The sequence below is a fragment of the Lissotriton helveticus genome, chromosome 5_1, assembly GCF_964261635.1.
Source record: "Lissotriton helveticus chromosome 5_1, aLisHel1.1, whole genome shotgun sequence".
NCBI classification, from domain to species: domain Eukaryota; kingdom Metazoa; phylum Chordata; class Amphibia; order Caudata; family Salamandridae; genus Lissotriton; species Lissotriton helveticus.
In genome coordinates, this window is record NC_136065.1 from 1760215253 (window position 1) to 1760232259 (window position 17007).

At 52.2% G+C, this 17007-nt stretch overlaps 1 protein-coding gene across 1 annotated transcript; it reads right to left on the reverse strand.

Annotated features, from left to right (window-relative positions):
- Positions 1–1751: 1751 nt before the first annotated feature.
- LOC144752805 (uncharacterized) lies at positions 1752–16137 on the reverse strand. Its single transcript, XM_078640655.1, has 2 exons — positions 15963–16137; positions 1752–2368 (listed from the first exon to the last, which is right to left on the reverse strand). Exons 1-2 carry the CDS (start codon positions 16135–16137, stop codon positions 1752–1754), a joined length of 792 nt encoding a protein of 263 aa, XP_078496781.1.
- Positions 16138–17007: the final 870 nt, after the last annotated feature.

A 17007-nucleotide genomic window follows, 5' to 3' on the forward strand; every position in this document is an offset into this window, starting at 1 on the left:
AATTATGAGAAGCCACCATGCCTCCTACTGTGTAAGGGGTGACCCAGGCTGAACCCCTCTGAGCGTATGACACAATGGGCTGGGCCGGCTTACGCTGGACCAGCGTGTCATGAGTTAATAAATGGCCTAGGGCTCAGGGCATGGTACAGTTACATTCTGGCCACTACTGCAAACGTGCATTCAGTTCTTTATTGCTGGTACCCTTAGGCCCTGGGCCACGACACAACACAGGCGACAAGGTGGTTCGATAACCCCGCTGCACGCCTCACACCTACCGTGTCTGCAGCCATCACTGCTATTCCAGCCGCACCACAGCTGTGTGTCTGCGTCCTCTGCACCAGGGAGCAGTGCCGGCTCCCACCTGCCGCACACCTTCACAGCCCATTCCCTCCCTGGCCTCTGCTGTGCACACCCTTCCAGCCTCTAGGAACGCATACGTGTGGTCTCTGCTCCGACTGTACTTGGCGTGGCGGCGCCTTACATGCTGTGTGAGCTTGCGGGCACTGCGCACCACCAACGGCCCATACATCGGCAAGAGAGGTGCGTAGCCCCCCTGCTTCCCCGCCACAGGCCTGATCAGCAACGCTCGCCCCCCACTGAGGGCAGGACAGGCAGCGCTAGCTCGCATATGTGACACGGTAAGGTGTGAATTTGAAACCCAATACCACCCTTGAGGGCTTGGGCAAAAGTTGATATTAGCAGGTAATGTGTGCCAACAAGGAATTTCACTTCACCAGTTGTTTTTGAGTGTTGATCAACAAAAATGAAATTATAGTTAATCTTGGGTCTCCATTTCAATTTAAAGCTGTTAACCAATTTATGTGGAGCAGAGCTTGCGGGAATACCATTAGGAAGAGGTGTTTTTGGGTCTGCCACCTTCTCCATTATCTTAAAATAAGACCTCAGTGAGGGGGTAGTTTTTAGAGTGTTTTGCCCACCTTTTCTAACCTCCCCGCTCTTACTCCTCTCCCTCTTCTCTTTCTTCTTTTGTCGCTGGGACTTGGGGACTACACTCACCACTAAGTCTGCTGGAAAAAACTGTCTTTCTGGCAGTGAGCGTAACAAATACCTATTCCTGGGAACCTGACGTATACCCGCCGCCTTACTCCTTCCCTCCTTATCAGTACCACTCTCCGTTCCACCCTTATTGACTTGATTGACTGTTTTAGCCCCCCTTTGTGTCTTCGGTTTGTTAGAAGAATCTTTCAATGTAGTAAGGGGAAATTCTATGGCTACAGAGTCCATCCCTACTCTTACCACAGAGTTAAAACTGATCAGTCCTGCGATTATTTGAGCGTTACCCAGCTTCCGAGATCCACATTTAGGCTTCACACCATAAGCACACCCAGACCAAAAGTTGCCAGGTGTGTCAAAGATACTGTCGCGCAATAATCAGGCCACACTGTTGTTAAGCGTAAAAGGCCATTTATTAGGACCAGGCTGTACAACATAAACCATAACAATAATCAACATCAACTACATCTCCCCCCCAACACCAAACTCCATCATCATACGCTCCTTTCATTCCACCTTCCGTTCCTCAACCTTACCTCCAGTCTCTCCACACATCCTGGCTCTACTTTCATGCCACCAGTCGCCCCTCCCATCATTCGCTCCTCCCCACCACGAGAGGTGGGTGCGCCCGCTAGTGACTCGCCACCCCTCCCAAATACCCCCAACCAGGGAATCCCCTTTAGGGCGGTTACCTGCCCCCCCCCAGTCGCTCCCGTGCATCTTTCGACTCCACACCCTCACACATCCCTACGGCACCAGATCGCTTCATTCCACAACTTGCTCACTACGTCACACATTTCCATCATGTAGTACGCATTCCCAAGCGTCGAAAGATGCACTCCGTCGTCCCTAAAAAGCAACATTTCTTCAAGTCGTAGTCCGGGATGAGAGATCACCTTAATGTCCTTTGCTTCACAAAAAACCCGCATTGCCCTGTTCAATTTCCTTCGAGCCCTCTCAACTGCCCCGTGCTTAATTGCACCCCTCCACACTCTCCTGGGGATGAATTCCGTCCAAGCAATGCAGGCCCCAGATAACTTTAGCTTCATGACCTCCAGATCCCTCTGCATCAGCTGCAAGAGCGCCAAACCCGACAGCTGAATCAAGTCATTTTCCCCCAAATGGATAATTAACAAGTTCGGGCATCCCCTCTGTGGGAACATCTTCGCGAGCCAGGGCAAAAGTGCCCCCCATCGCATTCCCCCTTTACCCCACCAGTGCACCTCATGATGGAGTCCATTGAGTCCCAGGTTACGGCCGTACACCTGCTGCTCCACATATTTCGAGGCCCAGTGCACAAAGGAATGCCCCACAATCCATGTGACCGTCTTGGTCCCCGGTCCTCCCACGCAACCTGCAAAAGAAAAAGGTATTAATACACATCCTTTGGAATAACGTCTCTTCAACGTCCTACCATCCCCCCCCCTAGGCCCCCACCTATTTCCTGACATATCGCTCACAACATCGTGATCGCCATCTACCAATCCGACGTATCCGATCCTAGTACCATCCCAAACGTGCCGCCGCAGTAGCCGCCCCTATTCTAAAAGAATGTGTCCCGAACCCAGCTGGATCCAACCCCAAACTGCTCACTGCCTTACGCAAAACCGCCAACAGCTGCACCGCCGTGACCCTAGCCCCGGACTCATGGCAGAATATCTCACCACCCGACAACCGCACCTGTCCCACAAACAAACTCCACTCATTTACTGGACACACACCTTCCCATCCGCTCTCACAGAGCCAAACCCATTTGCCCCTCCCCAACTGATCCGTCTTAGACTGGCTCAGCCAAATCCCCAAACGTCCTGCCTCCACACGCACTTCCTCAAAACGCCTACCACCACAAGACCTCGTTCCCAACAACTCCGAAACCCTAAAAGCCCCAAAAAACATCCACACCATGCACAGTCTGAAAAGCCGAGCCTCAAACCATTTATAGCAACACAACGGTAACACCTCAACAATTCGAACCAACAACTCAAACGTCACAGCTTCCCGCAACACTCCTCCCCCCCTGTTCTCCCTGCCCCAACCCCGTAGCATCCTTCCAATGACAACATCTTTTGTAGGGTCAAAACCAAAAAACAAACTGGCATAGAAGGACAATCCTGCCAGTTTCCCTGAAATCGTTGCAGCCGACAATCCTCTGTCAGTACAATGCAGCACAAATTGCAAAACTCCCTGCTCAATCACCGGACAAACTCCCCCAGCTGTTTCCAGTTGCCCCCCCCTTAAAAGAAACAAACTCATCCCATGCCAGCTTGTACGTCCTCCTCGTTGATGCCGCCACAGAGCTCTCCACCAGTCCTAACACTCTCACTCCCCCAAGGCCCAAACGCCGGGCGGCAGTCTGGTCTTGTGCTGGTCCGCTCCAGGCGCCAACCTCCGGAAAATCTGCCACTGCGAACGGGACAAAGCATCCGCAATGTCGTTATTCGCCACAGGGACATGCTTGGCTCTGAAAATCACATTCAGCTTCAAACAGCGCAGCATAAACCCCCTCAACAGCCGCAACACTCTCAAGTCTCTTGCCCTCTGCCGGTTGACCAACTCCACCACCGTCATGTTGTCCACATGAAACAACACTGACCTGTTCCGAATTTCCTCACCCCACACATCCAGCGCCACCAGCAGAGGAAAAAACTCCAAGAAAACAATGCTCTTGTTAAAATCTGGATTATGGCGTAAACATTATCGGCGCCATCTTGTCCTTTTCAAATCCATACGTGCGCGTAAGCAGCAGCCATTTTGATTGCCATGGTCTCTCTGCCCACTGCCAATAGCCTGCGCGTCTCTCCCCCTCACTCCCCGGCCTCGCAAGCGCCCCCGCGCCCCGACAGCCCCCGGTCTCTCCTGCTTGGGCCATAAACGCACCTCCAGCGCGACCCTGTCCCTGGGCCACATCCTGTGCTGAACCCCCTCGCTCTTTCATCTCATTCATAGAACAGGCCCTTTTGATAACCTCTTCCTCCCTGCCCGATTGTCCGGCCTGATCCCAGGCCATCACCTAGCCCAACAGATACGGTTTATTGCCCCCTCCAGTAAGACCTCGCTTCACATCAAAGGAGCGGGGATTAATCAATACCACCACACCCTTAGATCCGACGGATCGCCCGCATTCCTGTTCCCAGCGGAATGTCCAGCTGCGCGATAGCCATCATGCTGAGATTTGGGTGGGGACCCCTACTGTAGATATGTGTGAGAACGGGCCTGAACCGGGGATTCCAAAGATGCCTTTTTCGTACTTCAAAGCAATACCACTGATGTCATAAATGTAATCAAGCCATAAACTTGTGTATAAGAGGCCAGGCCTCAGAGATGCGGTTAGAGCACCTCGAGAAGATACCCTGTTGTCTGATTTGACGTGTTCTGCTCCGTCGGAATAAACTCCTGTTTCCTGCCTTCTGTCTCCAGCGCCTGCCTCTTTGTTTGGTAAATCTCGAATGGTATGAGAGGCGGCTAACGCCGGGCAAATAGAGAAGGGTTCTTGGTCGACATCGGCCCTACCTTTTTAACAATTGGCGTCCCAAACGTGGGGCCCATCAGCGACACGTGGATCCAGTGGGAGAGGTCCCGACGACAGTGTGAACAACTGCAACGATCGGGAAGAGCTCCTGCCCGATAGACCCTCGTCTGGCAGCCGATCATCCGAAACTTCACCGGTTCTGAGCAGACCTCTCTCGAGTGATCTACGGTCCTGACTGGGAACCATCAGGAGTGCCACGGCAATTACGGAGAATAGAGGACGATCGGGCGCTGGAAGCGGAAGACGAGAAACCGTCCATGCGGTCCGGGTAAGGTCGTGTAGCACGACGAATTGCGAATTGATTGTTTGATTGTTTGAAAATACTAGTATTACTCATTTGATTGTTTCTGATAGATTCTCTGTCTGCAAACAGGGAAGAATAGGAATATTCTCTCTTTGCAGATAGTGAAGGGTAGGTAACGCAGGCCTTTGCCCCCATTGTAATCCGTCGTGCCTGCTTCCCTCTCCATTTGATTGATTGTTATCCAAGCATTTACTGTTTTGGAATTGGTTCTCTTTGGATCATTCTCTATTTGCAAACAAGCACAGAGTCGCAATACTCTGTTTAGTCTTTGTGGATAGTGAAGGATAGGTAACGCAGGCTTTTGCCCCCATTGTAATCCGTCGTGCCTATTTTTATCCCTCATTCGATTGATTGTTTATCCGAACATTGATCGTTCGGAATTGGTTCTTATTGTAGATACAATCAGCCTCAGGAGACCAGGTAAGTGAAGAGCAGCAGGATTTATTGTAAATGAGGAAAGTTCATAGTATCCTGCCTCAGCAACCGTCTAGAGGAAAGTTCATAGTATCCTGCCTCAGCAACCGTCTAGTAGGAATGGTGGGAATCTGGAATCAAGTGCATGCAATGCATGATTCCAGATTCTACATTCCACAGCCCGAGGCAGGGTGACATAGAATACAACAGTTCTCTTTGGGTTATTCTCTATTCACAAATAGGCAAAGGGTCGCAATACTCTGTTTAGTCTTTGCGGATAGTGAAGGATAGGTAGTGCAGACTTTTGTCCCCTTTGTAACCCGTCATGCCTGTCTTCGCCCCGTTTGTTGGTAGTTGGTTCAGCCCGGACCGCTTATTAGAGGTGAACCATCCGGCTCCACTGGAGGGCACCCCTAATAAGGACATGTTTACTAAATATGGACTAGTCGCCGTGGCTTATAGTAAGCTGTGGCATAAATACACGAGAAAGGATCGGGAAAATCAGTGGCCACTGATAGGATCCTTTGATAACGATAAAATAAACGCACTGGGAACAGCCCTTTATAACAATAAGACAACTCCCACTATGCTCGATAGCTTCGGCATGTGGCGCAAAGAAACAGAACAACGGAAAAAGAGAAATGAGGTCAGGTTAGAAAAGGAATTACGCAAAGCAGCTCACCTAGCCGCTAACAAATTGAAGGAAGAAATAAAAGAAAGAGAGGAAACCAAGCTAAAACAAGATTCCGAATCATCGGGCCAGTGTCCCGTCAGGACACCCTCTCCACTTTACCCCGAGCTACCTTCGAAACAGCGAACGAACGATGATTTACTACTAGGTCCCCCGATCATCTACATGTCCCCTCCATATGCCCCTTCCCAACCCTTAGCACAGCACCCGCAACCCCCGACGACTAGCGAGAGTAGTGCCGGAGCCTCGGTCCTCACAGCCTCTGCGCCGACCGAACCCCTCGCACTCAGCGCAGCACGAGCAGCGACTTCAGATGATCCCGAAGCGGGGAGGAAAGACCCCGTGAGATCGAATAGATTAAGTAAGGACGAACGAGCTGGGATCGATAAGATTGTAAAGACACTGGTGGTGCGAAAGGAAAGTGAGGATTATGTAACGGATATGTACAATACATAGGCCAATAGCCACAGACGACACTTTGTCGTACGCCTTTGTTACCACACCCTTAATGCCTACGAGGACCGATACCAAGGAAAAGGCCCTGAAATTCTAACGACTCTGTATAGGAAAATTGATGTCGGAGATGGAGGCGAGTGTGATGTGGCAAACCTCTTCATGCGTACGCTTGAAGTTTTCCGCCACCTCACGGAACTGAAACCAGAGACTAACACCACGACTCCTGCAGCGACTGAAGCCAGAATAGAAAAAATCGACACTATGATGCCCATAAAGGAGGCCGCTCCCTATTGGGTTCCCCCACGAGGACAGGGAACACACGACGATATTAACCACCAAGATGCGAGAGGGAGGGTGGTTTACAACTGGGTTTACCAACCATGGGATCGGCAAGACATCCTGACTTTCCGAAAGTCCTTGCCTGATCTGCGAAAGAACCCCACAGCCTTCTATACAGAATTAGCCACCGCTTTGGGTTCAACGATTATGACCCTAGCGGATATCGATTTGTTTTTCGGGTTATGTCTGCCAGCTGATGTGTGGAAGCAAATCCGGAAAGTCGACCACCTTGAGCTGTTCGGACATACCTGGATACAACTCGGTGATGTAGACAAACAGCGAGAGCCGGGACAGAAACCTACAGAAACCTATGAAAGCCATTCTAGACCTACCAGATAAGATCGTGCAGAAATTAAAAACCTTAGTCCCAGAAAGGAAGGTGGACTGGTCGATAGTAACGGCCTGTCGCCAGAAACCCCAGGAAGACGTATCAGAATACTTCTCCCGGTTTGAAACGGTGTTCTCCGATTACAGCGGCCAGGACATGACCACTGCAACCGGACATCACTTGTTTGTCCAGAACTATGTGAAAGGCCTGACACCAGAAGTCTCGCAGAAACTACAGACTAGCGAGAGTAGTTGGGCGGCCTCCAAGTCCGCAGCTATCCTTCAGATGGCTCAATACTATGAGCGACAAAAGAACGAGAACGATCAAGCGACTGAGAAAAAGAAAAAGGACTTGAAAGAGAGGGTAATGATTGCCCAGTTGCAAGGGGTGACTATAGGAAGGGAACAGTATAGAGGGAACTACCAGTCGAATGCTCCTAGAAATCCACCCCCTAGAGACCGCACACCCGCACCCGGCGCTCCACGAACAGACATCGATGAGAACCAGTGTGCGTTTTGCAAAGGATTTGGCCATTGGAAATCTCAATGTCCAGCGCTGCAAGAAGCACTCAGAAATAAAGACACGAGAGACGTAGCGGGCGGGCCGAGAAATAGAGGACAGGGACGAGGGCACTCAAACGACACCAACAATGACAGACCTGGCAGACCGAACATGTTTAACCGTCCCCGACAGAATCAGTGCCAACAGTCTGACTGCGACAATGCCCACGACTTTGCATAGGACTGCCAAGGGCAAGGAAGGGATCCAGTCGAGCTCTATGTTGACCAGCAAGGTCCTTATGTCACCGCTAAGGTCCTAGGTACAAAGTCTCCATTTCTGGTAGATACTGGTGCAACACGTAGCGCGTTGTCTAAATGATTGATTCCCAGGGCACCCTTGTCTGGCTCACATGTGACATCAATAGGTTTTGATGGAACGCCCTCCACTAATCCCTTGTCCACACCGATCTCTTTTAACTTGGACAATAACACTACTAACACAACGTTTTTGCTCTCCTCCAACACCCCCGACGCTATTATGGGACTTGACTTGTTGAAACATTTTCGAGCTACTATTAGGTGTTCACAAGACGGAGTTCGAGTCATTCTGTACGACAACCCAACGCTGCTCAGATCTTGTCACACACAACGCATGTTTTCCATCACTGACGCTGACTTGTCCTTACTCGACACCCTACCTCTGTACCTATGGGCAAAGACTGACTCGGACATAGGACGCATGATGATAGACCCTGTACACATAACTGTTCGACAGGACGCAGTGCTCCCAAAACTCCCACAGTATCGGATATCGCCCGAAGGCGAGAAGGCATTGGTAAAAATCATCCAGTCCCTGGTAGACGCAGGAGTGGTAGAAGAAGTAGTTAGCAATGTTTGCAACAGCCCTATCCTACCCATTGTGAAGAAGCAGGGTGAGGGAGATGAAAAAGCGTACCGCTTCATCATCGACCTACGAGAAGTCAACAAAGTAGTCGTACCTCAGTACCCTGTAGTCTCAGACATCACCACCATTCTGACCCTGATTCCTTCCACTGCCACCACCTTCACGGTAATCGATCTCAAGAACGCATTTTTCTCCATCCCCATCCATTCGGACAGCCGCTACCTTTTCGGCTTCACTTTAAAATCCCGCTCATATAGATTTTGTAGAGCACCCCAGGGCTACACTGAAAGTCCAAGCATCTACAGTCAGGCCCTCAAGAGACAGCTGGATGCAGTCCAGTTACCGGATGGAGTGGTGTTGATACAGTATGTCGATGATATCCTTTTTGCGGCCGACACCACTCCACTTGCAGTCACAGCTACCATCCAACTCATGCTCTTGCTCGCGGAAAACGGCCACAAGGTCTCCAAGAAGAAGTTGCAATTCTGCCAACCTCAAGTCACTTACCTAGGCCACCTCTTGTCCAAAGATGGGAGAAAACTCGCACCCGAGCGAATTCAGGCTATTCTAGAGACCCCTATCCCTAAAACCCCGAAGAAAGTCCGCTCTTTGGTAGGCCTCACCTCCTTCTGTCGACAATGGTTGCCAAATTTCAGCCTCATTGTGAAACCACTACTTTCCCTACTGGCTAAAGATGTCCCCTTCCCGCTCCCTTGGACCCCTGAATGCCAATCCTCCTTCAAGGAACTACGAGACGCCCTTTGTTCAGCACCAGTCCTAGGAACCCCTGATTATACAAAACCCTTCTCTCTCTACACCCACGAAAGGGAGGGGTGCGCTTTGTCTGTCCTGACCCAAACCATTGGCCCCAAACAACGACCATGTGCCTATTTCTCTGCCACTCTTGACCCTGTAGCGAGAGCTTTGCCTGCCTGCCTTCGAGCAGTAGCTGCTGCTGCTGTCTCTATCCGACAAAGTGAGGGGATAGTACTCTCGAATTCCCTCACTGTACTAGTGCCCCATGCTGTTGACACCCTCCTAAACCAGACCAAGACACAACACCTGACCAGCGCACAACTGACTGGGTACGAACTGACACTGCTCGCACCTCACATCACGTTGAAACGATGCACCACACTGAACCCAGCCACCTTGTTGCCTCTGCCTGAGAATGAACCCGATGTGCCCCCAATACATGACTGTGTGACCCTCACGGACGAGCAGACTAGGAGTAGAGTGGACCTTCGAGACACAGCTTTCCCAGATCCTGACGGAGAGCTATGGGTGGATGGCTCTTGCATCAAACTCACCGATGGCACCACCTCGGCTGCGTATGCAGTCACCACAGCCCGAACTGTAGTTGAGACCGCCCGCATCACACAGAAATCTGCACAGGCAGCAGAACTGATTGCCCTCACACGAGCTTGTTTCCTAGCAGCAGGGACGACAGCAAACATTTACACGGACAACCAGTATGCCTTCGGGGTGGTGCATCATTTTGGGCTCCTGTGGAAGGAAAGGGGATTCCTGACCTCACACGGCACCCCCATCCTACACGGAGATCTAGTCTCCGCTCTGACCGAAGCAGTTCTCCTTCCCAAACGACTTGCTGTGATCAAATGTCAGGCACACAAAAGGGTGACAGATATCGTCGGACAGGGGAATGCACTGGCGGACATCACCGCCCGGACGACAGCAGAGAATAGGACGACAACGCGCATATACGTGACCAGGTCACAAACAGAAAAATGGAAGGACGCTAGGGAGACCATTAGGGACATCCAGATAGCCAGTGCACCACACGAATTGACTGAATGGGCACGGGTGGGACTGAAGGACGATGAAGGCTGCTGGCGGACAAAAGACACGAACAAATGGTTGCTACCCAATTCATACTTGATCCCTATACTGACCATGGCTCACTCCCCTGCACACATAGGAGCAGCCCCTATGGCTGAACTTGTCTCCCGAGTGTGGCATAACGACAAAATTACAGACTCAGCCAAATGTCTTGTCCAACAATGCCTAGTTTGTCTGCAACACAACCCTGGGAAAGGAACTGTCGTACCCCGGGGAGGGTTCGGGGTCCCCAACCATCCATTTGAAGTCCTACAGATGGACTATATTCAGTAAGAGAGATGTCAAGGACTGAAGTATGTACTTGTTGTTGTATGCGCTTTTAGCAAATGGGTGGAAGCCTACCCGACGCGCGACAACACTGCCATTGCCACTGCAAAAGTACTACTGAAAGAGTTCTTCCCTCGCTACGGCCTTTGTCGTATTTTATGGAGTGACAATGGCCCCCATTTCGTAGCCGAGGTTATCCAGCTTATACTGAAGGGGCTGGGGGTACGACAGAAATTCCACGCAGTTTTTCACCCCCAATCAGCTGGACTGGTCGAGCGACACAACGCCACATTGAAACTAAAACTGGCAAAAATAGTGGCTACCACGGGACTAAAATGGTCAGACGCTCTTCCCCTGGCATTGCTGTCAATGCGTTCCACCCCCACCAAACACCATTTGACCCCTTACGAGGTTGTTTTTGGCCGACCCATGAGTATCTGGTCTGCACCCAAACCGACATCTATTCACGACGTCCCGGACGTCCTAATGTCTGACTATCTGTATAACCTAACTAAAACACTGTCTGTTATTCATCACCAGGTGCTGCAGGCCATCCTCGATGCTTCCAGGGGCCCCGGACATACCATCCAGCCTGGAGATTTCATCCTGATTCGGAACTTCCAGCGGGAGAAGAGTCTGGAACCCCACTGGACGGGCCCCTGGCAAGTCCTGATCACCACCCGAACAGCTCTTCGAGTGGAGGGGAAGCGAAATAGGCTGCATGCACATCATTGCAAGAAAATCTCTCCGACCCTGACGTCGACCGAAGACGTGACCACCCAAGAAGAGCTCCTGAGCAAAGACCGACCATCCCTGAGCTGCTACCCTGAGACAGAGACACTCGAATTGGCGGAATTCCCTGATCCCACTGTGCCATCCAAAGAAGGGTATAACCTGCGACGAAAGAAGGGAGCTTCGGCTAAGCAGACCACTGACTAAGTTACAATTCTCAGACTGGTGGCCTAACACTACTAAGGCTGCCAGGAGAGGAGCCCAACGAAGTTTGTGGTTCTGCCCACTACCGAGCACCTTGAAGATGATGGAAGCGCCCGATACGAAGATGATGGAAGCAACCGGACATCCGAAGACCCACTACAGAAACCCGAAAACTGACAGGTTGCACAGCTCAAAGACTATTGCTCTTCTTATCGCTCTTCTCTTTTGCCTCCTCCTCATGACTACCTTCTGGATCGTGGAAGAGAACGCACCGGCTCATAAGACATTTCTAACGACTGCACAGCCTACCACCACGAAAGAACACTACCTGGTCTCTCTTTCACCTCAAATCCAAGAAAGGCGTAAGGAGTTCTGGAACAACTCCTTCGTACAGTTGCTGCACCAACACAACCTTGCTGCCAATGCCACGAATTGCTGGATCTGTGGGTTGATACCACATGCCACCGGACATTCCATCCCCTTCATCCCTTCACCTTTCTCTGTTCATGGTTCCTGCCTTGCTTGGCTGATCCTCTTGCAAGAAAGCTACAGAGACAATGCCACTTCCAGCAGAACTATGTCGCACTTTTATCATGGGGTCTGGCTGAACAAAACCGGAAGAACCGCTGCTCCCTTCTGCCCTCTATCCTCCAATGCTTCTGTTCACATGGATATCCCCGCCAAAGAAAGGGTGGAGATGCAAGTATTCAACAATCCAGCCAGACCCACCTTCTCCTACCTCCGGAAACGAACGGCTGCCACCCTGACTGTGGCCCTATCTGTCGTCAATGTCTCGGGCCTTGTATGCATCACAGGCCATGGGACACAATTGGTGGGCCACAGCGCTTGCCGCATCACCAGAACTTTGGACTCAACCGACCCGCCCTCTTTTGTCACCTCTCCAAACATGTACTTCGTCTGCGGTACAAAAGCCTACACCTGGCTCCCAAAGGGCTGGGGAGGTACCTGCTACATTGCCTTCATCCTTCCTCCGACCTATGTGGCTCCGGCAAACCATCACCGACAAAAACGAGCAAAGGACATAGAGCAGGCCGACTCCACTGGAGCACAATTCTTGGATGCAATAAAGGGACTTGTTCCACTTTGGGTCCGATGGCGAACAGTCGTGCCATTCGGCATTTGTCCCAGGCAGTCGAAACAACAATGAACATTACAGCTGGTATCCTCACAAACAATACAGCCAAGCTTCAAGCGGTCCGTCTGGTGGCTCTTCAAAACCGCCTTGTTCTAGATGTGGTTCTGGCGGACCGTGGAGGAGCATGCCGTATCATCGGGTCCAGCTGTTGTACCTACATACCAGACAATTCGCCATCAGTCTACAAAGCCATTGAACACCTCCACAGACTCTCCTCAGAAGTTCATCAGGAACAAGACGGATGGTCACTTGGGAATTGGTTCTGGAGTACTGTAAAGGACTGGGGATGGAGGTTGTTCATGATCGTACTGATACCAATCGTCGTAATATGTGGACTCTGCCTGGGTATTCAATGCTTGCCGCCACTGTGCTCACTGTTTGTTAACTGTATTTGCCCTAAGACTCCGAACTTCGAAGCTGAACGCATGAAAGCTTTGTATGATATCGAAATACGTAATATAATGGGGATAGACATTAATTGACAAGCTGGCTAGATATGTTGAAAAGGGAGGACTGTTAAAATCTGGATTGTGGCGTAAACATTATCGGCGCCATCTTGTCCTTTTTAAATCCATACGTGCGCGTAAGCAGCAGCCATTTTGATTGCATTGGTCCCTCTGCCCACTGCCAACAGCCGGCGCGTCTCTCCCCCTCACTCCCCGGCCTTGCAAGCGCCCCCGCGCCCCGACAGCCCCCGGTCTCTCCTGCTTGGGCCATAAACGCACCTCCAGCGCGACCCTGTCCCCGTGCCACATCCCGTGCTGAACCCCCTCACTCTTTCATCTCATTCATAGAACAGACCCTTTTGATAACCTCTTCCTCCCTGCCCGATTGTCCGGCCTGATCCCAGGCCATCACCTAGCCCAACAGATACGGTTTATTGCCCCCTCCAGTAAGACCTCGCCTCACATCAAAGGAGCGGGGATTAATCAATACCACCACACCCTTAGATCCGACCGATCGCCCGCATTCCTGTTCCCAGCGGAATGTCCAGCTGCGCGATAGCCATCATGCTGAGATTTGAGTGGGGACCCCTACTGTAGATATGTGTGAGAACGGGCCTGAACCGGGGATTCCAAAGATGCCTTTTTCGTACTTCAAAGCAATACCACTGATGTCATAAATGTAATCAAGCCATAAACTTGTGTATAAGAGGCCAGGCCTCAGAGATGCGGTTAGAGCACCTCGAGAAGATACCCTGTTGTCTGATTTGACGTGTTCTGCTCCGTCGGAATAAACTCCTGTTTCCTGCCTTCTGTCTCCAGCGCCTGCCTCTTTGTTTGGTAAATCTCGAATGGTATGAGAGGCGGCTAACGCCGGGCAAAGAGAGAAGGGTTCTTGGTCGACATCGGCCCTACCTTTTTAACACTCTGCCGTTGCTGCAACCAGTGCGCCGGCCATTCCTCCGCACACCACCTGCCATCCCAGAACAGGCCAAACCCCGCCGCCCCTGCTGCATCTGAGAAGATCTGAATCTGCCACACCGTCCGATTCTCCACAAAATCCAGAGACACCCCATTGAAGTCAAAGAGGAAGGTCCACAAAGTCCGCAAGTCAGCCCGCACCCCCATGGAGATCCGGACCCTGTGATGTGGCAACACCGCACCCGACATGGCCATGCCGAGTCTCCTGCAAAACGTCCTCCCTGCTCTCACCACGCGGCATGCACAGTTCAGGAACCCCAACAGCTGTTGCACAGCGCGCAGCGCAATCCTCTTCTCTCCTATAGCCCACAACAGACATGCCTGAATCTCAGAGACCTTCTCCCGGGGAAGGCAAGCCCTCCACAAAACGGAGTCCAGCTCGATCCCCAAGAATGTCAGGCAAGAGCTAGGCCCAGCAGTCTTCTCTGGCGCCAGGGGAACCCCGAAGTTCTGCGCCATGTCCTGGAAATGTGACAGGGCCCTGCCACAATCCCTCGACTGCTCGCTCCCAATGAAAAGGAAATCATCCAGGTAGTGTGTTACAGCCTTGTGCCCGCTAATCTGACTAAAAGCCCATTGCAGAAATGTGCTGAATACTTCAAAAAGCGCACAGGATATGGCACACCCCATGGGCAAGACCTTGTCCACATAGATGGCCCCTGCAAACTGCATACCTAACAAAGAAAAATCCGCCAACTTGATGTCACATTTAGCCATTTCCGCCCCCCGCCCGCTCATTCGCACTAAGCGAATAGCGTCATCTACCGACGCATAAAGGACCCGGGAGTCTACTTCCGCTATAAAATCATTAACGGACTGGCCCTCCGGCCAGGACAAGTGATGTATCATCCTAAACTCCCCTTCCTCTTTCTTAGGCACCACACCCAGTGGAGAAACAATTAGATGCTCCAAGGGCCAGTCCACAAAGGGGCCTGCCACTCTGCCCTCCAACACTTCTTTTTGCAGTTTAGCCGCCACTACCTCCGGCAATTCCTTCACTGACTTAAGGTTGTCTGCCCACCGACGCACTCTCGGTCCTTGGTAGCCCACTCTAAAACCTTCCATGAAACCCCACTGCAGTTTCAACGCAGCCTCCCTGTCATGGTAACACGCAAGCCAGTGGGCCATCGCTTCCACCCTAACCGAGTAGGCGCCCTTCGCGCCAGGCTGTCGCCTACCTTTCGCATTGGAGTTTCGCCACTGTTCCGAAGGCGTGGCCAGGGTGAGGCATTGAGTGACCGCGTGACGTCCGCCGCACTTGGAGCACTCGTGCTTGAACTTACAAGGGTATCGCAAACAATATCCCTTGTTGTAGCTCCAGCAGGCACCTGTCGTGCTGGATCCCTGTTTGACCCCTGGGGCCGTGTGTCCTGCAGGAGTAACCACCCCTCCCGCCCCAGCTTGGGCGGGCCGCACTGGAAAGGACCGATAAGGCACCGGCAAACCAATAGCCGTGTGCGTGGAGGCAGACGAATGCGTCGACGCCATCCACTGCATCCATAGTTCTTGATCGATCTCACCCCATTGTTTGTTGGGGTGCACACTGACTCGCTCCCTAAACTCTTCGTCATAGCATAGCCATGCGAAACCTCCAAACTGTAACTGCGCCTTCCTGATAATGTCCATGTACTTGAACAAAGGGATAGCCCTATCCTGGTGTTTTTCGCAGTAAATGCTGGCGTATATTAAAAACGCCGATGTCCATTTTTCCATATTGACCGGGACCCGAGGCCTCCTGGTCAATTCCCACTCCTCCTCCTTGGAGCCCTCCTTGGTCTGGTCTGTACCTCCCTGTGTAGCAGCTTGAAAACATCGACATACTCATGTTTCCAAATATTACTCTTAATCTTCTCGGACAAATGGGACCCCAAAGGCATAGCCAAGCCCATATATGGCAACTTCTTCTGGTGTTTGTCCCACCCTTTTTCCTCCTTGTCCTCTTTACCCTCCGACTGGTCCTCCAAACCCGGCTTGTCCGTCTGCACCCCTGTCGTCACCACCTGCTTACCTGGCATCGCAAGCGCCACCACCTATGCCCCTCTTGTCCCTTCATCCCGCACAGACCCCTCCCCGACTCCCACTGACCTGCACGCCTTCTTCCTGCCATCGTTCTGGCCCCCCTCCCAAGCAGCCCACCAGGCACCCTCACCTGTCAAAAGCGGTGGGCACCGGTCCCGGCCGACGCTCCGTGCTGCTGGTCTTCACCACCAACCCTCTCGCCTTCCCTGTCTTCTTCTTGGGGGCCTGTAAGACACCAAGTCCACTGTTGCCCTGCCGTCTATCAGCCGTCCTGTCCACGTCATCTCTCACTTCCCCTTCCTCCAACTCATCACTCTCAGCGCCGTAGTCCAACTCCACGTCCCACTCATTCTCCACAGGCTTCCATTCCACCTCACGCACGGCCCGTTTCACTCCTTTCTATACTGGCATACCACTCCCCGTCCCCACATCCACACCAGACTGCTCCAACCCGGGCGGGCTCTGGCATTGCTGGGCTTCACCGCCGTCTTGGCTGTCCATAACTGTCCCCACTGGACATCCATACCACCCTGCCTGCTCCCCCGGGCCCCCTCTCTCCTCTCAGCCTCCTCCTGCTCCGCCCAAAACTCCTCCTCGGATGTAGGTGTAGGCGGGACCACTAAACCCTCACCCCAAGGGGCACCCGCCCGCATGTCTTCCAGCTCGCCCAACCTGGCGTCGGCCTCCCGGACCAACAACCTCTGTTCCCTAATCTTGGACTCCACGTCCATGGCTTCCCATCTGCCCAACAATGGAGGGCAGTAGCCCCTGGGCCCCAGCCCCTGCATACTGCTCCAGGGGACAGCCCCCCAGCGACCCCTGCCTCCCCAGACCTAGGCCAGCAGTACCGGGGTGCTGGCCCTGGG

What these genes read in the sequence shown, in the direction of transcription:
- LOC144752805 (XM_078640655.1), bottom strand. Translation starts at nt 16,137, where the DNA reads ATGCCAGGTAAGCAGGTGGTGACGACAGGGGTGCAGACGGACAAGCCG. An exon ending in TTTGTCCGAGAAGATTAAGA is followed by an intron (nt 2,369 to 15,962) that starts GTAATATTTGGA and finishes TTTCTTTTGCAG; the next exon opens with GTTGCGTGGGAGGACCGGGG.